Below are 23900 nucleotides of genomic sequence, written 5' to 3'. Positions count from 1 at the left end.
ACCCAGCATGGGAGACAGATGAGGATGAAGAGTGGGAGCAGAAGCCCGAGCCATCATCTGAACCAGGTCAGGACATGGTGACGCTGATGAGAGATTTTCTAGCGGGACAGCAACGCCGCGAAGAGGGTTTGCTGGCCGAACTCCGGGGACTGAGAGCCTCTTTTCCTACTGTTGTGGAGCGCGGGGCTCAACCTGCATCCCCTTCGCAGCCGACTCTTCGAAGACCTCGTCCAGCGCCAAACCTGCCTGCACATCATGAGTCGCCAACCCCTGGTGGCCAGAGTGTTCCATGGAAGCCGCATAGAGATCGATGATGATGCTGAGCCGCAGCGCCATGTACCGGAAGCTGAGGACAGGCCGAGACCAGAATGGAGACATTACAATGAGCCGAAATTACCACAGTTTCAGAGTGGTGAAGACATGGAAAATTATCTGCTACGTTTTGAGCGGATAGCTAGAACCTGGAGGTGGCCAGAGGACGAGTGGGCGTGTCATCTTGTACCCTTATTGACTGGAAAGGGACTGGAGGCCTACTCTGCTATGGATGAAGACAGAGCCCACTGTTACATGGACCTGAAAGCAGCTCTGCTTGCAAAATTTAACATTTCACCCGAAACTTACCGACAGCAGTTTCGCTCCAGCACTCTGCCGCATGATGAAAGCCCTACGGAGACCTATCATCGCCTCCGAGGACTCTATCGCCGCTGGATAAGACCGGATGATCATCATGGAGCAGCTTCTGCGGGTGTTTCCCTTTGAAGTGAGGACCTGGGTGAAGGAACATGAGCCAGCCGATGGATTTACCGCTGCTAAGTTGGCCGTGCAGTATCTCAACGCTCGGAAAGGAATATCTTCTGCCCGGTTAACCACAGCATCCCAGCGCGCACCAGCTCAACCTTTTCTACCAAGGCCTGCCAGACGTGAGACCAACCAAGACGTGTCAGGTACCATGAATTCTGCCCCAAACCAACGAGGACCTGGTAAGGAGTTTATTTGTTTTTCCTGCCAACAACCTGGGCACAAAGCCTCAGTTTGCCCAGTCCGTAAAGCTAAAGTTAGCGGAGCGGGCTATCCTCCAAGACCAGAGGCAGAGGGCACTCATGAGACAGAAAGTACTATTAAACGCTGTAAAAATGTGCTAATTAATGGCCAAGAGGTTTCTGCTTTACTGGACACTGGTAGTTTCACATCCCTTATCAAACGTAGCTCAGTGCCAGTTAGCAGCATAAACTATGGCAAGACAGTGGACATTTTGTGTGTGCACGAGGATAGCCACCTTTATCCTACTGTGGAGGTTACCATAACAGTTGCAGACCAGCCCTATCTGGTGACTGTGGGAGTAGTAGAAAACCTACCCGTGGATGCTATTCTCGGTTGGGACCTACCTTTTCTGATGGACCTGTTGTCTGGGAATGTTGACTCTGGGGGGAATAATGACCGTGGAAATGTGTCGTGTTCTGTTCTTACGCGGGCACAAGTGAAAGCCGGTGTCCAACCTCTGCCAGACTTGGACAGTAGTCTGTGTGAGGGAGGCACCAAAGGGCCAAGGAAATCCCGGCGTCAGCGACGCTTTGAAAAAGAAATGTGGTCTTTAAATCCTGAAAATTGTGATTCTTTTCTGTGGGATGTACCTGAAAATGTTTCTTTGTTGCAAAGCAATGGTATTACTTTGAAAAGTATTTTTGCTAAGGTGGGAAAAGAAACTAAAGGTTGTCTGGGTCAAGAGAAGTTTATTATTGACAATGGGGTGTTGTATATCGTTAGTGATGAATGTAAACGTCTTGTTGTTCCCTTTAGCTGTAGGACCCTTGTCATGCATTTAGCACACACAGTGCCATGGTCAGGTCACCTCGGTCGCCACAAAACATTATTGCGCGTCAGTTCTAGATTTTATTGGCCGTCCATGTATGCTGACATTCACAAATATTGCGCTACATGTCCAACCTGTCAGAAAACATGTCCAGTGCGTAAGTCTGACCGTGCCTTTTTGCAGCCTCTTCCAGTTATCTCCACTCCCTTCCGAAGGATTGCGATGGACATTGTGGGGCCCCTGGTGAAGAGCAGCAGTGGACATCAGTGCATCCTGGTCATCTCGGATTATGCCACCAGATTTCCAGAGGCTTTTCCGCTGAGAACCATCACTGCGCCTGCTGTCCTTCGAGCGCTTGTTCAACTGTTCTCCAGAGTTGGATTACCTGATGAAATTCTCACGGACCAAGGCACCAACTTCACATCTCGGTTAATGCACCTTTTCCAGCAGCAACTGGGCATTTCATCCATCAAAACCACCCGTACCACCCACAGACGGATGGAATGGTTGAGAGGTTTAACCAGACACTGAAGCGGATGCTCCAGAAGTTCGTGGATGATACCGGCAAAGACTGGGACTGTTGGCTACCCTTTGTTTTGTTTGCCTATCGAGAGGTCCCACAGGCGTCAACTGGATTTTCTCCATTTGAACTGTTATATGGCTGGGATGTTCAGGGGCCTTTGGACCTTCTACGCAAACAATGGGAGGGCCCACCAGCACGACAAAGTGACCGGAGCATTGTCAAGTTTGTACTTGAAATGCGAGAGAGACTGTCAAAGTACTTGGAGGAGGCAGAGAAGAACTTACGAGGTGCTCAAAAAGCCCAGAAGACCTGGTACGACCGCCAAGCCCGCAGTCGTGAGTTCCAGCCTGGTCAGAAGGTGCTGCTTCTTCTGCCATCCTCCACCCATAAACTTTTAGCAAAATGGCAGTGCCCGTACACTGTCACCCGGAAGATGGGACCAGTCACCTACGAGGTCCTGCATCCAGAGAAAAAGAAGTCCAGGCAGACGTACCATGTCAACCTACTGAAGGAGTGGAGAGAGCATCCAGTCCAAGCTCCAACAAAAGTCCTGTTGGTCAGGAAAGTAGACGATGACGAGGACGGGGAAGAGCCGGACATGGGACTGGAGGGACTGACCAACACTTCCTCATCTTCCTCCTGAGCAAGCCACACAGCTACTCCAGACCTTCAAAGAAGTGTCTTCGCTGTTCCGTGCCAGTCCTGGAAGAACTACAGTGGTGGAACATGTTATCCGCCTGAAGGAGGGTCAGCCGATCCGACAGCGACCATATCGTGTACCACAGCAGCTTGTTGGGAAGCTCCAAGATGAGATCCAAGAAATGCTGAGACTGGGAGTCATCGAACCTTCCAAATCCGAATGGAGCAGTCCTGTAGTGATTGTTTTCAAGAAAGACGGATCACTCAGGATATGTATTGACTTTCGAAAGCTGAACTCTGTGTCTGAATTTGATGCATACCCAATGCCAAGGATTGATGACTTTTTTGAGAAGATTGGTTCCGCCAAGTACATAACCACATTGGACCTTTGCAAAGGATACTGGCAAGTGCCCCTCGAGAAGTCCTAACGGCCCTACACAGCATTTCAAACACCAACTGGACTGTTTCAGTTTACTGTGATGCCATTCGGGCTGCATGGAGCACCTGCTACGTTTCAACGTCTGATGGATCGAGTTCTCCAGGGGTGTGAGCTATTCAGCGCGGCTTATCTCGACGATGTCATCATCTTCAGCGAGACCTGGGAGGACCATGTCCGACATCTCTCCCAAGTCCTGAAGCAGATCCAGCGAGCCAGTCTTACGCTGAATCCGGCAAAGTGTGAGTGGGCTCGGCAGGAGACGCGCTACCTCGGCTATCAGATGGGTCGAGGGGAGGTGAGGCCTCAGGTTGACAAGGTCGAGGCTATCCTGAAATCTCCGAGGCCACGAACAAAGAAAGAGGTGCGTTCCTTTCTGGGGTTGGCCGGATGGTACCGACGGTTTGTGCCACAGTTCGCAACGATTGCCACTCCGCTTACAGCACTCACCGCCAAAGGCCAGCGAAACCCAGTCGTCTGGACCGAGGACTGTGAGAATGCCTTCAACACCCTCAAAGCTCACCTGTGTTCATCACCGGTGCTGAAGAGTCCAGACTTCACCAAGCGCTTCTTGGTACAAGTGGATGCCTCCATGGTTGGCCTCGGAGCAGTCCTGACTCAGGGGGAATCTGGAGAGGAGCGTCCAATATTGTATTTGAGTCGCAAACTCCTGCCACGCGAGACCCGCTACTTTGCTGTCGAGAAAGAGGGCCTTGCAATCAAATGGGCGTTGGAGAGCTTGCGCTACTACCTGCTCGGACGAGAATTTGATCTAGAGACTGATCATAGTGCCCTGACTTGGATCAACACTATGAAGGATCATAATAGTCGCCTGACCAGATGGTATCTCGCACTACAGCCCTTCAGATTCGCCATCCGACACCGTGCCGGCAAGATGAACATTGTTGCGGATTATTTGTCCAGGTTGCCCCACAGTGTCAACCTTCCGGAAGGGAGGGATAATGTGACGGAGCCAGTCCGTCTTTAACTGGTGTCGGCGCTTATTTGCTGAGAAACCGCGCGGCCCTTCATGCCCGCGCGCACTTTGCAACACACACTCATACATTCCCCGCTCCCCGCGTTTCCCTCTGTTTCATTCATTCGCATCAGACGCTACACACACATCTTTCCTTGCACTCCTCCGTCACTAATCCGCCAAGGGTGCACACTTGCGCGCGTTAGGTTCATTCTAAGCATACACACGCCAATTGTTACCTGTTTTGTCACGAAGCCGCGCTCCGCCAATGCGTCGCGTTGGGTCGAAACCGAGCCAGGACTTCCTGGAAGTTTAAATGGGCGTTGTTCGCGCCGTGGTGCTGACCATGTGACACCGGGTATTTTATGTGTTTATATTGCTTTATTTTGAACATGTGTATATAATTAATGATGTATTATGTTGTAGGAAGAGGCCACAACAGTTTATTGTCAGTTTATTTGGGATTTGAATTATCTAGTTATTTTGATCAGTGGGAGGGGCAAGTGAGGAATAAAGGTGAGCCGCTCTTGGCTGGGGGTGAATCTGTCTCCAACAACAGAGAAGGTAACAGTGTGAGAGAGAGAGTAAAAGAGAGAGAGTGAAAAGAGAGAACAAGTTAAAGTTGAACTCATAGTTGGAACTCTGTAAATATATGTTTTTGGATTTTTGGACCTTTTTGCTCACTGTATATATTTTTGCACTGTTGCACTATTTTTGCACTTCGGTTTTGGCACAATAAATCCACCTGAGCACTTGAAATCTGACTTCGCCATTGTTTTGAGAGAGAGCCCCGCTACAGTCCCACTCAGAGGGGGCAGTATAGTCCCACTCAGAGGGGGCAGTATAGTCCCACTCAGAGGGGGCAGCATAGTCCCACTCAGAGGGGGCAGCATAGTCCCACGCAGAGGGGGCAGCACAGTCCCACTCAGAGGGGGCAGTATAGTCCCACTCACAGGGGGCAGCATAGTCCCACGCAGAGGGGGCAGCACAGTCCCACTCAGAGGGGGCAGCACAGTCCCACTCAGAGGGGGTAGCACAGTCCCACTCAGCGGGGGCAGCACAGTGCCACTCAGAGGGGGCAGCACAGTCCCACTCAGAGGGGGCAGCACAGTCCCACTCAGCGGGGGCAGCACAGTGCCACTCAGAGGGGGCAGCACAGTCCCACTCAGAGGGGGCAGCATAGTCCCACTCAGAGGGGGCAGCACAGTCCCACTCAGAGGGGGCAGCATAGTCCCACTCAGAGGGGGCAGCACAGTCCCACTCAGAGGGGGGGGCAGCACAGTCCCACTCAGGGGGGGCAGCACAGTCCCACTCAGAGGGGGCAGCATAGTCCAACTCAGAGGGGGCAGCACAGTCCCACTCAGAGGGGGCAGCACAGTGCCACTCAGAGGGGGCATTAGAGATGAGAGAACTCAAACAAAATGGATAATTGAGAACTAGCACTGCTCCCATTGACACCATCATTTATTGTGTCTCATCTCCAATTCATGTTCTGTCTTTTACTAAGCTGTATGTTAATTTGGTGCATTTACAGAAAAGGTCATTGAAGTCCACTGCCTCTGCCATATAAATAAATGTATGTGTTATTATGTGTGATGGGGGAGAGATAGTAGTATAGTATCATTGCTGTACAGCCCTTTTCATTCTCAAGAACCAAAACAATCCCACCAGCACAGAAAGTGTGACTGAAAGTGTGCCAACTCCATGAGCCAATCAGAATCACTGCAAGTTGTGGTCGCTAATGGGCTCCTCCAAATCTGATTTGTGCAGTCTGGACTGTCCTGCCACATACACATCTTTAAGAGAGTAAATGCAGGACAACGTATGTCCATATGACATTTTCTTCCATTTTTCATAGTTTAATGCAGCCAATAAGAAGAGTCAGCACTAGCCCATAGACAGAATCAGGACAAATCCAACATGGCGACTACCAGACCGGACCCGCTGTTACAGCTCAGGCCATCATTTTCTCTCTTGGGTTAACCCCTAACCCCTAACCCTAACCCCTAACCCTAACCCTAACCCCTAACCCTAACCTCTAACCCTAACCCTAACCCCTAACCCCTAACCCTAACCCCTAACCCTAAGTTTTTGTAGTAGTTAGGAGAAAAAAATGTAAATGTTTGCTCACCTGTGAGACTGTGCAATCTATAAGTTTAAAAAGTTTAATCTCGAAATAAAATCTGCTCCATGTGGGATTCGTACCCATGATATCCTACACCACAAGCCAGTGGTCCCCAAACTTTTTGACTCGAGGGCCACATTGGGTTCTAAAATTTGGCCGAGGGGCCGGGCCAGGAAAATATGGTGTGTTTGTGTGAACTAATGAATTACTATAAATTACAGGCAAGATTTGACCTGTAACTTGTAACAAAGCAACAAATGCAAGGCTCAATGTACTAATTGTTTTCCAAATGCATTAAATAATGATTATTTTAATTACATTTCAGTTGAATAAACACAGCAGGAAAATTGACCTTCACTTTCAGTGGGAACAGTGTTGCTGATCTCCCTGTTTTGCATCAAAGTCTGGTGTAAGTTTTGTTGTGGCAATTCTCAGGATCGATCCTTTGGTGTTGGTCAGTGAAGCTGGATCTGTGACGGGCTTTGTTCATGTTCATGACACTGAATGTCTCTCTTATGTAGGTCGAGCCAAACAAGACCAGCATCTTCTGTGCGTCCTCCGGAGGTTTTGTTTCCTTCAGTGAAGCATTAAAGTTTTTATTAGCATTTCTTCTACCCATAAATGATCTAGTAGTAACAGCATGGAATGATTAATTTCCATGAATAAAAAATCTTAATAAATGTCTCCAGAATATGCAAACATTTTGACTTTAATGTTACAGTTTTGCATTTCTGTCCTTCTCACGTCTCCAGTGGTTGGACACTTTGTCCAGGTTGATGCTTCTTTTGCTTCTTGCTGTGACTTTATGCTCATCAACTGCTCCAAAATGTGCCACTTCAAGACCATTTCCGCGCTGCGCCTCGGGCCGCGGTCCGCGCTGCGCCTCGGGCCGCGGTCCGCGCTGCGCCTCGGGCCGCGGTCCGCGCTGCGCTAATAAGACTAATTTCTCAGTGAATATGATTCTGATTGTAATAAAACACACAGCGCTTTGAAACTAAAAATGTAGAGAACACAACGTGTCCCCTGGACAGTGCTTCTACTGTCCACAAGAGTCTTCTTCAGTGTGTCAAACACTTGCGCTTCCTGCTTGATTGGCCCCGGTGGCCGTTTGTGGTAAATTTTATTTTCTTCTCGCCATAGATCTCATGTGCGAGCGGTGCGCAGTTTAGACGGAACAGTGACATCTCATGGGGAAATGTGGGCATTACAAGCGAAAGGTAAAGTGAACGGCCAGCCACAGAGTTTGACTCCGACATTTGCTAAAAAAAAAAAAAAAGAAAAATTCAAATTATTTTTTAATATAACTTGGACAAGCTTGGCGGGCCAGATTGAAAGGCCCAGCGGGCCGAGTGCGGCCCACGGGCCGTAGTTTGGGGACCACTGCCACAAGCCATGTCCTTAACCACCGGCCAACACATCTGGAGACTTTCTGCTGCAAGACAGAAAATGTACCTACCATGTGTCGCAAAACGGTGAAGACGCCTTGTCTCTAACCGCAAGTGATTTGGGTCGCCACGAGGGCCGCCATATTGGACTCTGTAACTTCCGGACCAATAACTTCCGTGTCGATTCCGTCTATGGGCTAGTGCTGACCCTAAAAGAAGCAACTAAGCCCTCTGCTTCTTCTGAAAGTTTACACTTCACTGTGATTGGTTGAATCCACCTGCCAGTCACTCAGAGCCTGACATAGGCTGTGCACAGGGAGAGTGGGAAAAGTGGGCTTTTGAGCACAGACAATCACAATATTACAGTGTGACCAAAATAGCAGATTCACAATTAGCTTTTTATCACCACAGTGACCAGCACTACATCCCAAGATTTTCATGAACATTATGTTATTTTGGTACATGTGATAAGTAACACTGTGTCCATCCTCAGTCATTATTTGTGGAGTTTCAGCCTCTGGAATGCACTGTTCCCTGGCGCTTTTCTTCAAACTCATTTGTGATGCTAGACACTGCAGACGCAGCGTGGCACTGATGATGTTACAATAATTAGCTTTATCAATGAGCCAAGAGACAAAGAACTTCTAATGCAACTGACAGATTTATCTTCAGGACCTGTAACTAATGCTGTGATGTTATCATTATTTGTCACTGAATGTACTCACATTAAAAGATTTTTGGGATGCTTAAAATGACTGTCAAGTGTCTACTGATACTAAGTTTAGTCTAACAAATGTGGGTCTTGAAACCATTGCTTTGTTCATCCAAAATTAGGCTGTAGGCTTTCATGTTCTGGCACAGGCCTCAGCGATAGTGCCACGTAACTCATTTAAACCCTTTTCTAATATTTTTTTGAGAGCCTTTTCTGAAATATCTTAACAGACGAGGGTTCTTCTGGGCTGACAGACAGTTTGTCTGATCCGTGCACATTTCTCTCCTGCTACAGTGTTTGGAAAGACATGATTAGCTGCCAAGGAAAACCATCTTCCTGATTTTCCCACGAATAACAGAAGATTCTGCGGAAGGTAGGATCAAAAGCCTTAAGGCTGTAACATGGTGTGCTTTTATAGGAAGCAGTCTGGCCGGTTTTACAACTGAATGTACACACAGGAGATAACGACAACTCTGAGCACTGAAACAAGAAAAATCAGTATTTGTCATCACATTTTCAGCTAACAGTGAGGTTGTATAGAGTAAAAGCGCAGTAATACAGAGTGCACTCGTTTGTGTTGTGCCCCAGTGTATTTTTAGTGCAAATGCCATTATCGCCATGGCTCGCAATACAACTAAGTCAAAGTATGATCTAATCAAAATGCAACATACAAAACATTTAGTCAGAATAAGCATTCATCCAAAGTAACAATAATGAATGTGGGTTGTGCTTTATTGTTATTATTGCTGTTGTTGCTGTTGTTGCTGTTGTTGCTGTTGTTGTTGTTGTTGTCCAGTTTGCTGTCTGCAGATGACTTTGAGCAGAGGATCTTATTAATCAGCATAACCAGGCCAATTAGAGCTGTTTATTTCCAAACAGTTTTATCGTGGCAGATTAGTGGAGTGTTTGAGAATGTTTGCCACTGCTGCGCTCGCTACAAGGACTGAATTAAAATTTAATGCAATCACAAGCACTTTAAGTGCCAGAAGAAATGGTCAGCTTTTGAAAATGCATACACTGATATCCAGGGTAAATGACATTCAAAGTGAACATTTTATTCAGCAGTTCATAACATAACATGAGACCAAATTGCAAGACAGTTGATTAAGCTTGCTTATAGCGTTGTGTGTTGTTTTTACAATGGTTTCATAAAACTAGAGCGGGGCCGTTGTCCTTGGTAAAGAGAATGGATAAGAGATAAAAGACAAGATAAACAGTCATAGTTTTGTTCACCTTTAAGCACAAAATACAAGGTTGCTATTATACATGAATTTCTTTCATTAACTGTTCCATCGATCATCTACTCGCTAATAAATCAGATCTATAAAAGGTCTACATGTCATATAGGCCCACCTTTAAATATAGGGAACATGAACCCTAGTCTCTCCAGTCTAAATCTGTCCTGGCTTTGAAACATAATTCTATATGTTCCACGGTTATTACTCACGCACAGTGTAACATGTTGTAACAATAAGGATCAATAAGAGACATGCCCAGATCGTGCTTTGAGCTCATCTCACCTTGTGCCGCTCACATTCCCACAGTGTAAACACATGAACCTGTGCGAGTTCAATGCCGCCTACTCCGCCAGCTCTTAAGCCCCGCCCTCCTTTACGTCCCGTGACATCATGGGCAGCAGGCTGTGGTCCTCTGGGGAAAGGGGGGCTAACACACGTCACACTCTAGTGACACACAAACAGGTCCTCAGAGTGAAACTTGTGCACGGGGGCAAACAAAGAGGCTGAACGAGGGAGCGACAGGACGCTGTGATCGAGCGGTGTGCGCAAACGGTGTAGTTCTCAATTACCAGACTACACCGTGTCAGTTATCGAGCGTATCAGACTTTGATAAGGATGAAGGAGTGTACATGCAGATGAGCATAAGCGCTGGGTTACTCACCCTCAAGCCCAACTAAAAGTAAAGAAACAACAAAAAAACAAAAAAAGTGAGAAATGAACCGTCTCTTTTGCAATTACAAGAGCAATGAAGCAACAGTCAGAGTCTCTTCTCAAAGAATTCAAAAAAGCGAAAAAGGAGGTACTGACTTTAGAAAAAGCCTCTTCTGGTCACGAAGAAAGAATCTCCAACCTGTAATACGACTAACAAACTTTTTATAAACTTTGTATGGAAAAATCCACGTCACTATATCAGAAAATAATGATTAACCAGATCCAAAGAAGAGGGAGGACTTGAACTCTTGGATTTTGAAGATTTAAATAACACCTTCAAATTAAAATGGGTTCAAGAATGCTTAAGGAAGGAAATACTCAATTTGGTATTTTATTCCCAACAGCATTTTCAGTGAGATCGGAGGTTTACAATTTCTACTAAAATATAATTGTCAGTGCAGTTCAGTGAGTGTTTTATCAACAAGTACAATTGTCCTGTAAAACCTCAAGAATATAATGATGTATTTCAAAGTATTCCAAAGGATGATTGAGCTGATGAAAGGACTTCAGAAAAAACACACAATCTGTTAATTAATGGAATAGACATCAAAGATAAAAAAGTGTACTAATAAGCATATTAGAAAGACACTACTAATGATGGACACATGATCCACACCAGTATGGCATACTGGGCTGCCCAGTTTGTTGATATAAGATGGGAGAACGTCTTTTGACTATTGCTTAAACAACAAAGTCAAACAAACAGACAAATGCAATGGAAAAATATACACAATATTTATCCCACCAATTTCCTCATCTCTAAAATGATAAACATTTCACTTGTGCACTGCACTTTTGCCAAAAAGAAGAAGGAAAAACTAAAACATCTCTTTTAACGATTATAAACCCTGTTTTCAACTATGGAAACAGTTAGAACAATATATTGCAGAGAAAACTTCGCTAATAGTAAAACTCGTATAAACACTTAATAAAAACTTTGTAAAATATATGAAACATATGAAAATATAACAGTCTTTCATCACAAGAATAAAGATCTGGAATGTATAATGTATGATTTTATTAGGAAAATAGCCATCCCCTCTTCAAGTTATTGTTATATGATTAGCACAATTACATAAGCTCCTTAAACATGGGCTGGAACAAAAACATCAGCACTAGAAGTACTGTACTTCACGGACTTTAAGCAGCTACTTTCCCCAATGTTTGAACCCTGCGCTCATTACGGTGCGGTTAATCTGTAGATTTTTACTGGCTAACGGCCACCGGGGGGCAATCAAGCACAAGCACGAGCACAAGCATTTGACACACTAGAAGAAGACGTCAGTTATTGACAGGTGCGGCCCGAAGCAGCTTTAACTCAGGAGCGCTCTATAACCTGAAAAGTACAGTACATGGGACATTTTCCATTCATGTTGCTCTCTGTATTACAAACCTCAACCTGTTTTATATTGCTGTATTGTCTCTGTGTACTGTACTCTGTCGTGGTACGTATAGTCTGTCAATGTTTGTTTTGTTTTAAGCCAATTTTTAATAAAGGAAAATAAAAGAATAATTATAAAAGGGCTACGGGGGCTAACAGCTGCCTCAGGAGCCCGCTCTCAGACAGGGGCCGGGGGGAGCTGGGGAGAGAGGGAGGCGTGCTTCCTTTGCCCCCTCCACTCCTCCCTCCTCCACTCTCTATACATTAAGCCTTGGAAAAAACCAGGACGCTGGAATAAAAGGAGGAGGAGGGGGTGAGAGCTGCGGCGGACGTCAAAAGAGGTCACGTCTGGCTGCCGGCGCACGAGCTTAGTGCGCACAGTCAATGTACACAAACAAACAAACAAACAAACAAACAAACAGACAAACAAACAAGCACACATTAACCTTCCCTCTGCTGGTAAGAAGCATTTTTCAATCCAGCCGATCCAATGTTATGTTTACAGACATTTTTATGAATATGCACTGTCCCTGAAATGAATAAAATAAATAAAAAGAAGTCAAAGACAAACTTAAATGTCCTTTTTGTGCTATAAAAACAAGAGGGGAGCGAAGATATAGACTGATAACTCTAAATAAATGTTGCTGTCAATCAAAATAACCGGAGAAACAAACGTTGCACGATGGCATGTGAACAGGGAAATACTTTTTATTTCAGCAGCGGTGCAGTTTGAAGGAAACGAGTGGAGCGCTTGATAATTGTGCCGTGTCATCAGAACCGGGTGAACTGCAAGAAACTATTGTTTAGCCCAACAAGGAACGTCAAGATTATCGATAATCGTGTTTATTCAGCTCACAATATCAGTGTAAGAATCAACAAATTATAACGCTGCCCATTTTAGAAGCTGAATTAAGTCGTATTAGTGTAAGTTATAGTCCTAAAAATAATGTCAATAATGTAAATACAATGTAAATAACTTTCTATCTGGCTGTTTTTGTCAAATTGTACTTTATTTCGTCTGTCAGAAAGTTAAATGAAAAAACAGAAATTCAATATTTCACTGTTGTTTGGACACAGTTTCAATAATAGTGAATAATAATCATTCAATTGTGATGTTTTTTCACTGAACATCTGAACACTAAACTGTCATACTGGGACATCCCTAATCCCAACAAGTGTGCAGCAACCAGAACATTCAACTTCACACCCATTTGTCCAACAATCTCTGAGCCATACATGCAAAAATAATAATAAGTTAAATCATTTGTGACTTGTTAATAACATCGTCTTATTCCCAAACCTTTTTCAATTCCAAGCAGCTCAAGCAACCACCACAGTTATGCAAATATACAACCACAAATATGATATATAACCACAAATATGAATGCTAGTAGCGTTAGATACAATATGTTTCTTTACAACTTTACATTGTTTTGTATTGTACTATTTATTATGTCGTAAACTTACAGATTACTCCACAAAGTTCATCCAGCTCCACTCATTTGCAAGTCACACACAGCCACACACAGCGCTGCGGTGAATATTCCAAACCGGTTTTCTGGTTTAACTGTTCTGCGTGTGCTCCATGTGTGTCACTAAGTACTCGACTTGTGGTAGATTATTACTGTTTTTTCCTCTGGCGCACAGTAAAGTCCATGTGTACAAAACGTATGCCCTTTTTCAGCGTACAAACAATACAAACATGTCAGGACAGGACGAGCCATAATGTCATATAACCGCCACTATAAATAAACACGAACACAAAAGCAGTTTTAGCTCAGATCTTAAACTATATTCAAAAGGGATCATATTTTAAAAGTGTGTTTACCGTAACTGTAAAAACTCTTTACAGCCTCTCTATAGCAGCTATGAAACAAACTCTCCAACAACATAAAAAGCTGCAGACACACTTTGTACACTGTGTCCTTCCCTCAGCCGCCTCGTCCTAACCCTACATTTGCCAAACCCACATTCTATACGTTATGCCAATCTTGCAACACACAAGACACGGCTCAAATAGAAGCAGTTTGGCACAAAAGCAGGGCCAAACTCGGGGCCATGTCACAGCATCGGAATGTGGACAAATCACATATAGAGAATTATAGAGAAATGCATGCAGGAAACACCAGCACAAGTGGCAGGCAGTTTGCACCCAGCCCTGCACCTTATCTCTGAGGACATCTCACTCACTTTGACACAATAACACACACGTCAACACAGGTAAAAGGGGTCTAAAGGTGAATAATGCATGGATATAATAACGCATGGTTGTAATAACGCATGGTTGTAATAATGCATGGTTGTAATAATGCATGGTTGTAATAATGCATGGTTGTAATAATGCATGGTTATAATAATGCATGGTTGTAATAATGCATGGTTATAATAATGCATGTTTGTAATAATGCATGGTTATAATAATGCATGGTTGTAATAATGCATGGTTATAATAATGCATGGTTGTAATAATGCATGGATATAATAATGCATGGTTATAATAATGCATGGTTGTAATAATGCATGGTTGTAATAATGCATGGTTGTAATAATGCATGGTTGTAATAATGCATGGTTATAATAATGCATGGTTGTAATAATGCATGGTTATAATAATGCATGGTTGTAATAATGCATGGTTATAATAATGCATGGTTGTAATAATGCATGGTTATAATAATGCATGGTTATAATAATGCATGGTTATAATAATGCATGGTTGTAATAATGCATGGTTGTAATAATGCATGGTTATAATAATGCATGGATATAATAATGCATGGTTATAATAATGCATGGATATAATAATGCATGGTTATAATAATGCATGGTTGTAATAATGCATGGATATAATAATGCATGGTTATAATAATGCATGGTTGTAATAATGCATGGTTATAATAATGCATGGTTGTAATAATGCATGGTTATAATAATGCATGGTTGTAATAATGCATGGTTGTAATAATGCATGGTTATAATAATGCATGGTTGTAATAATGCATGGTTATAATAATGCATGGTTATAATAATGCATGGATATAATAATGCATGGTTATAATAATGCATGGTTGTAATAATGCATGGATATAATAATGCATGGTTATAATAATGCATGGTTGTAATAATGCATGGTTATAATAATGCATGGTTGTAATAATGCATGGTTGTAATAATGCATGGTTGTAATAATGCATGGTTGTAATAATGCATGGTTATAATAATGCATGGTTGTAATAATGCATGGTTATAATAATGCATGGTTGTAATAATGCATGGTTATAATAATGCATGGTTATAATAATGCATGGTTATAATAATGCATGGTTATAATAATGCATGGTTATAATAATGCATGGTTGTAATAATGCATGGTTATAATAATGCATGGTTATAATAATGCATGGTTATAATAATGCATGGATATAATAATGCATGGTTATAATAATGCATGGTTGTAATAATGCATGGTTATAATAATGCATGGTTGTAATAATGCATGGTTATAATAATGCATGGATATAATAATGCATGGTTATAATAATGCATGGTTGTAATAATGCATGGTTATAATAATGCATGGTTATAATAATGCATGGTTGTAATAATGCATGGTTATAATAATGCATGGTTATAATAATGCATGGTTGTAATAATGCATGGTTGTAATAATGCATGGTTGTAATAATGCATGGTTGTAATAATGCATGGTTATAATAATGCATGGTTGTAATAATGCATGGTTGTAATAATGCATGGTTGTAATAATGCATGGTTATAATAATGCATGGTTATAATAATGCATGGTTGTAATAATGCATGGTTATAATAATGCATGGTTATAATAATGCATGGTTGTAATAATGCATGGTTATAATAATGCATGGTTGTAATAATGCATGGTTGTAATAATGCATGGTTATAATAATGCATGGTTGTAATAATGCATGGTTATAATAATGCATGGTTGTAATAATGCATGGATATAATAATGCATGGTTGTAATAATGCATGGTTATAATAATGCATGGTTGTAATAATGCATGGTTGTAATAATGCATGGTTATAATAATGCATGGTTATAATAATGCATGGTTATAATAATGCATGGTTATAATAATGCATGGTTATAATAATGCATGGTTGTAATAATGCATGGTTATAATAATGCATGGTTATAATAATGCATGGTTGTAATAATGCATGGTTATAATAATGCATGGTTATAATAATGCATGGTTGTAATAATGCATGGTTATAAAAATGCATGGTTGTAATAATGCATGGTTGTAATAATGCATGGTTGTAATAATGCATGGTTATAATAATGCATGGTTGTAATAATGCATGGTTGTAATAATGCATGGTTGTAATAATGCATGGTTGTAATAATGCATGGTTATAATAATGCATGGTTGTAATAATGCATGGTTATAATAATGCATGGTTGTAATAATGCATGGTTATAATAATGCATGGTTGTAATAATGCATGGTTATAATAATGCATGGTTGTAATAATGCATGGTTATAATAATGCATGGTTGTAATAATGCATGGTTATAATAATGCATGGTTGTAATAATGCATGGTTATAATAATGCATGGTTATAATAATGCATGGTTATAATAATGCATGGTTGTAATAATGCATGGTTGTAATAATGCATGGTTGTAATAATGCATGGTTATAATAATGCATGGTTGTAATAATGCATGGTTGTAATAATGCATGGTTGTAATAATGCATGGTTGTAATAATGCATGGTTATAATAATGCATGGTTGTAATAATGCATGGTTGTAATAATGCATGGTTATAATAATGCATGGTTGTAATAATGCATGGTTGTAATAATGCATGGTTGTAATAATGCATGGTTATAATAATGCATGGTTGTAATAATGCATGGTTATAATAATGCATGGTTGTAATAATGCATGGTTATAATAATGCATGGTTGTAATAATGCATGGTTATAATAATGCATGGTTATAATAATGCATGGTTATAATAATGCATGGTTGTAATAATGCATGGTTATAATAATGCATGGTTATAATAATGCATGGTTGTAATAATGCATGGTTATAATAATGCATGGTTGTAATAATGCATGGTTATAATAATGCATGGTTGTAATAATGCATGGTTGTAATAATGCATGGTTATAATAATGCATGGTTGTAATAATGCATGGTTGTAATAATGCATGGTTGTAATAATGCATGGTTATAATAATGCATGGTTGTAATAATGCATGGTTATAATAATGCATGGTTGTAATAATGCATGGTTGTAATAATGCATGGTTGTAATAATGCATGGTTATAATAATGCATGGTTGTAATAATGCATGGTTATAATAATGCATGGTTGTAATAATGCATGGTTGTAATAATGCATGGTTATAATAATGCATGGTTGTAATAATGCATGGTTGTAATAATGCATGGTTATAATAATGCATGGTTGTAATAATGCATGGTTGTAATAATGCATGGTTATAATAATGCATGGTTGTAATAATGCATGGTTGTAATAATGCATGGTTATAATAATGCATGGTTGTAATAATGCATGGTTGTAATAATGCATGGTTGTAATAATGCATGGTTATAATAATGCATGGTTGTAATAATGCATGGTTGTAATAATGCATGGTTATAATAATGCATGGTTGTAATAATGCATGGTTGTAATAATGCATGGTTATAATAATGCATGGTTATAATAATGCATGGTTATAATAATGCATGGAGCTCTCTCACACACACGTTGCACCGTGAGTCTCATGCTTCAGGTGCGGGGGGAGACTTTCCCCGCAGGTCGCCGGCTGTGAGGGAGTTAATTGGCTGCTCTGCATGAACCTGTAGGCGCCGTGGCCGGGTTGACGTGAGGACAGTAACTCACCTTGCGCCGTCGTCCCCATAAAGCCGTCTCGCTGCGTTCAACCGCCGTAAAACGACACTTGCTCGCTGTTCCGCCTCGAGCCGGGGGGGGAAACCTGGAACACACAAGAGGCGGCGGTGACACGTGCCCCGGGTTGGAAATCACGTTGATACGCGGAGTAATAACAGCTAGCTTACGTTTCCCGAGCGCGAGCCGCGTCCCCTTTCCCGGTCCGCGTCTCTCAAAAAAAAAAAAAAAAAAAGCCCCTTTAAACACTCGCGGCCGTGGGCTGAGCGGAGACGAGAGCGCAGCGGCGGCCCGGGACTTCCAAGGCCATGGCCACGGAGTGCGCGGAAAGTCTACAGAGGTTATTAGCTTCCTGTGCTCGCGCGGTCCTCCCCCGGTCTTTACAGTACGGGTGAATGCGGGTCAGGAGCGGGACGAGCGGGAGGCGCGGGCGGGGGCTGCTCAGCTGACGACGGAGAGGGTTCCTCACGGGGAGGAGCCTCCGCAGCGCGCTCTAGTGGCGGGACGGAGCGGTGCACTTGTTGATGGGGCACGGTCCAGAGTCGCGTGTCTCACAGGGAATGTTATGATATAGTTTACACAGTTTATGATATAGAGCACAGTGTGTCCTCAAGAGACCAACATTATGCCTATCAAATGGAAAAATAATACATACATAATTGCATACTTATGAAATTAAAATTGATGGAGAATATAAGCTCAATGAGTAAGCTATATTGTTATAAACATGTTATGATAGTGGTCTAGTAGTTGTGACATAATCTATTTCTCATTTTTATGTTTGATCGTCAAGAAAATAGGGCATGGAAAATTATAAATTCAAATTTATTATTTATAGACATACGGCTAGTTGGAGCAGAAACTACAGCCTGTTCGAGGACATGTAGCTACAAATAGATGTGTCAAATGAGTATTTTATTTTTTACTTTTACGATAATAATCTAAGGTCTCTAAGACGTGTTGTACTATTTTTCACATCTTGTAAAAAGTGCATGTTATTGCTACACATAGTAATCAGTAATGTCTTTCATGTTAATATTCTACAAAGATGCAAGTGCTAAGACTGCTTAAAAACCGGGGTCTATGCATAAAATAAGACATGTTTACACTATAAACCAGGGGAGCAATTGTGCGTCCGTAAAATATTCATAAGGAGACAAAGCCTGTGTTTCCTCTTTGCATCAGTCGTTTTTATTGCAGTAATACATCTGCACATTAACTGATATTTACACACACATACATATATAGTTATCAATGCTTTGAACGGAACAAGAACTTGAGACGAGAAGCACTTGACACAAAACATGGAGGAAAAAATGAACAAGTAAACCATTCTCACATTTGAACAAACATGTTGATTCACCACACAGCCATACATTACACCCACACACTGGACACATGCAGCAGCGAGCGCTCAAATCAATACTAAAATGTTTAATCCAAAGTGCTGAACTGATTTTTTTAAAACACTGACATTGCCATGGCTACACTAACTAGACTGAACTGTACTGTGGACAGACAGACCACCACTCTGACATAACTTCCACTATATTACCAACATCTCCATAAGCGTAAGGCTAAGTCATACTAATAATGAACAAAATAGACAACTTATTTTAGTTTTGTTATATTTGTCCATATATATAATATTTACACAATTGAAGGGTCCACATTTTTGCATAAACCTATTTTAACCATTTATCATCCTCTCACAGCCTCACATATATAGAGAATTATTGTGTACGTCTTTATACTGTTGCGCGGATACATATTTTAACAAGAATTTAACTAACTGGACGGTAACAAATACTACATCTATAAATATACCTTTTTTTTTCACGTACAATGCACAAAACAGCACTTTATACAATCACCTATTGCAATGTCTTTTTGTCAGTACAACTTCCAGTGGTTTTGCCGCGATATGTCAGTAACAATGACGTGATAAGAGTACTAAAACATGCTGGATTAATGCTTTGTAGTCCTCGGTGTGGTGCAGGAAGAACAGCTCCACTCCTTCATGGCACTTTCTTGGACCTTTTCGTACCATGACGTTAGCGACGCCGATATGTTTTACTCATAGAAGGTTCGACCACTGCAAAACAAGACAGAAGGACAAGGAAAGTGAGGATTTAGCAGAGGCTTCAGTGCCAGGACGGGGCTCCCAAAATATTCGGCAACTACGTCCGGGGGCAATTGCAACCATGGAAACAATAATATTTTAAACACTTTATATGAACCTGTGCTGCTAAGCCTAAAACAGGCTCAAAATGATAAAAGCACCTCCAGCTTTTCTTTAACTTCCTGTTGATGCATCTGGGCAACTGAATAATCATCTGTACTCAACATATTCAGTAAATTTAGGCTCAACTTAAGTTTTTCTAGTTTAATCATTGAACCTTTTTTTTTTTCCATGCAGCTTTTAGTTAGCTTTGATTGACATTGAGCACGTGCCCCTGGACCAAATACCCAACATTGAGAGAGTCCCTTGGCAGGACGACAGCTGGAAAGGACTGCAAACTACACACTAAACACAATAACCAACTTCTCCAGTTGAGATGAAAAAATAAATCACAATTTCGTGTCAATTACCCGAATCTATATTTCACTATGAGAAGTGCAAGAGCGTAGGCAACGCTCTGGTTTATGGGAAAATCTGTAGCATTTCTTATAAGTTGATATAGATGTTAGCAATAAAGTCCATTCCCTCTAGCTCGCCCTGGTCCTTTTGTACCCGACAATAAACCCTGTTAAGACAAATCCAAACCCTTTCATAAGTTTGTCCTATTCTTGTTCTGTGCAGCCAACTTCAGATTGAGATCGTTTTGGCCGTGTAGAAAATGAGACCACTCAGGGGTCACGGACCGCGGGGGGGGGGGGGGGGGGGGGGGGGGGGGGCTGCGGGCGAGGGCTGGACCAGAGACATATTTCATTCAGGAGACAATGCCATAAGGACTCGAAGGCCGGCACTTAACCTTGTTCCTTTTCTACTTCAAGCTTCAGGCTGCAAGATAAACCGTGTTCTCAACTGAACTCATTCTAAAGAATAGCAAAACGCTCATGTTACAGATGCAGAGGATTTAGATGTGTCGATGTGTGAGAATGTTAAAACAAGATGCATTGGTTTATTTTTTATTTATTTTATTTAGAGATTTTGTGCCCGACAGAGGCACGATGAGAGACGATGAGAGAGAGAAGGGAGGACATCGAACTCACGGCACTGCGGCATATGTGCTGTGGCTCAACCACTCGGCCACCGGGCAGCATGCATTTGTTAAATGTTTATAGCGCATATGACGGATTTTCCAGTTTTTCTATGTATGACTTATTTTGGTGGAATAGAACCTGTGGTAAATATTTATCATATTATTACATTAGTCAAGACAAAAAAATGACTGAATTCCTCTGTCCATGACATTAAGACATAATTTTCATGACCGTTAAAATAATAATTTAACAAAATAAAAAGGTGTTGTCAGGTATTATCATTCGTCAAATCAAAACTATGGATTTATTATTTCTACTATCATTTAATACATATTTGAATGATAAAAAAGACAAGATGTACTTGCTCCAGTTCAAATCAATGCCTTGCGTTTATGGATCACATTTTTTCAGATTTGTTTTGCATATTAATTCACCCTTGTCATTTGCGCTGTATGTCCAGGCTTTAGTTCATAAGTTAACACATCTTCCACATCCTTTGGCTATTAACAGAATCTAAAGACAACCAGCCTCTGTACTACCTCATAGTTCATGTACAAGTTGGTAATGCGTTCATGTAAATTCACCTTTTATATATTGACAATTATATAGACAAATGATCAGTCAAGCTATTTTTGTTGAATGTCATAAAAGAATAGTCACTTACAGCTATCGATGATGGGATGTAAAATTAAAACAAAGAAAATCAGAAGCACAAACACAACACAAACACACACACACTATTCCAAAAAAGCCAACAGATTATTCATGGAGCTACCGTTAGCCTCTAGCTGCTAGTCTTCTTCCTTACCAGAACAATTGCAGCTTAAATACGGATCTGATCGCCATCATTCAACCTGGTAATTACAACATACATCATATGTAAAACAGCTCAATATGTATCTGGGAAATACATATGCTGTTAACAATGTAATGGCATTATGGACAAGAAAAAAAATGGCAATTGAGAAAAGTGAAATGATATCGGCGTAGGCTGTGTACATTCCTCCTGTAATGACAATACAATACTTACGCTCCCTCGTCTCGCAGCAAAGTAAGCAACTTGGTCACTCTGTAATCAGGTTCCATCTGAAAAAAAAGGCAGAAGGGCACACAAATGTCAGCTCATTATGAGAGACTAGACGGACTATCTCTGCAGTTGAAGTGGTTCCTGAGCCGCACCTGCAGAGACATCTCGATGAAAACGAGCAGTTTCTTGATTCCGATCCAGACCCTCTTTCCTTTGAGCTGATGAGCGATGCTGGCTCTCTCCTTGTCTGAGAAGCTTCCCAGCAGCTACAGCAACAAGACACACACATGAACAAAAAATCAGATATGAGTGTGGTGGGGGGGGGGGGACTGTGCAAATCTGTGGCGGTACCTCAAGCGCGTCGACCAGTTGCTCTCCCGTAGAGATGTTGGGGATGTGGATTGTGGTGCTGAAGGCGTCCAACATCTCCATCTCCTGCAGCACGTCCTTTCTGCTGGTGGTGCCGATAATGAGCAGCTTCCGGCCCTGCGCTCAAAGGAAATGCTCCGTTTAGAATGCATCACTTACCACCAGCGAGGCCTCTTGGAAATGTATTGGAAGTTATGATATTCATCTATATGGAAATAGATTTTGTTGGTCGAGCTTAGGAGATTTCATAACAACAGTGAATGGTAAAAGTTGGCTCTAAAGGTAAACAAGTAAATTGCATCCAACCATGTTTCTGAACCTCTTTTATAGACGGGTTAGTTACTGGTTACTACGTGGGCCAGTGCTAAATGTGTTTATAGACCAACAAATAAATAAAATTGCCTTTAGATATTGTGCATCAGTTCCATAAACACATGCCCCTCCCTTTTCAATCCGCCTAAAATGAAAATGCACAAACCCCAGAGAGAATTTCCCAGTGGACTGCGCAGTAAAATGAAATGCCTTTAAACCTGCTGACAGTGCAGCAACTTCCACAGTGATCCAATAAGGCTTTGTATATTATTGTCAGTTTTAGACTAGACCTTGATGCCACTCTGTGAGAGCCCCAAGCTGTCAAAGTGCAGGGTTTGGACGGAAATGGTGGCACATTCATGAAGAACAAACTACATTTTCAAAATTACGGATAGAAAACAAATACATTTTCATTGGTTTGAAAGCTTCAGTAAGTTATGTTTTCTCAAGTTAATATTCTATCAATAATTTGGCTCCTGAGCAGTGCATTTATCCACAGACCGAGCAGCAGCAGAGTGACAAGAGGCTTAACCAAAACTGTGCAGCACTTAAATGGGCTGTAATCCATGGATCTCACTGCTCATAGAGATTAAGAGCATTTTTGAGCTCAAATTGTTCACCTCTTGGCTGAAAGCAATTCAAAACTGTACCCACTTATGAATAATGTCTGAGTGAATGAATGAGTTTTGAATGTGTACAATTGCACAAAGTATTTAGTGTTGAAGGTTATAATTATGTGTTAGCATTTAAAAGCCCAACCGAGGACATTGATGATGAAAATTATCATTTGCTGTAAACATTGCAGCAGCTGAAAACGGTCTTATTGCAATGTCCTTGCCAAATAAAACAATGAAATAATAAAATTAGTAATAAGGTGATCACCTTAATTACGATTGTAATGTGCATGTGCACTCAGCCACTACTATAAACGGTCAATCCTGGTTTTAAACATGAATTAATGTAAATATCAAGACAATCCAGCTGAAAATATCGGTCTCAGTGGTTAAGAATATTGTCAACAAGCTTTAATATTGTGTCTTATAAATAGAGTATAAATGGAGCTGGTGTGATGTTTTTCAACACTAATAGGCCTATAATTATATGAAGTTATATCTGTGTATAGTATTAGTTATA

At 41.6% G+C, this 23900-nt stretch overlaps 2 protein-coding genes across 3 annotated transcripts in view; both read right to left on the bottom strand.

The window, feature by feature from the left end:
• Positions 1–17865, bottom strand: part of LOC140358602 (thyroid hormone receptor alpha) — a 96510-nt gene extending 78645 nt beyond the window's left edge. Inside the window, exon 1 of one of the 2 annotated variants that reach the window (XM_072443532.1) lies at positions 17846–17865. The gene's annotated coding sequence lies outside the window, so the exon portion shown is untranslated. The remainder of the gene's footprint in view (positions 1–17845) is intronic. The other variant, XM_072443536.1, reaches the window with a different exon arrangement.
• Positions 17866–19019: 1154 nt separating this feature from the next.
• nsfa (N-ethylmaleimide-sensitive factor a) overlaps positions 19020–23900 on the bottom strand; it is a 33093-nt gene continuing 28212 nt past the window's right edge. The window contains exons 18-22 of the mRNA XM_072443531.1: positions 22437–22571; positions 22238–22351; positions 22089–22144; positions 21867–21912; positions 19020–19946 (exon numbers count right to left, since the gene is read on the bottom strand). Coding sequence (XP_072299632.1) covers positions 21882–21912; positions 22089–22144; positions 22238–22351; positions 22437–22571 — 336 coding nt within the window. The 3' untranslated portion in view covers positions 19020–19946; positions 21867–21881. The remainder of the gene's footprint in view (positions 19947–21866; positions 21913–22088; positions 22145–22237; positions 22352–22436; positions 22572–23900) is intronic.

Source organism: Eucyclogobius newberryi, unplaced genomic scaffold, assembly GCF_026437365.1.
Source record: "Eucyclogobius newberryi isolate DKJ021-1_F unplaced genomic scaffold, fEucNew1.0.hap1 SCAF_13, whole genome shotgun sequence".
In the NCBI taxonomy this organism is placed as follows: Eukaryota; Metazoa; Chordata; class Actinopteri; order Gobiiformes; family Gobiidae; genus Eucyclogobius; species Eucyclogobius newberryi.
The sequence above is the reverse complement of the archived record's forward strand: the minus strand, read 5'-3'. Positions and strand labels throughout refer to the sequence as shown.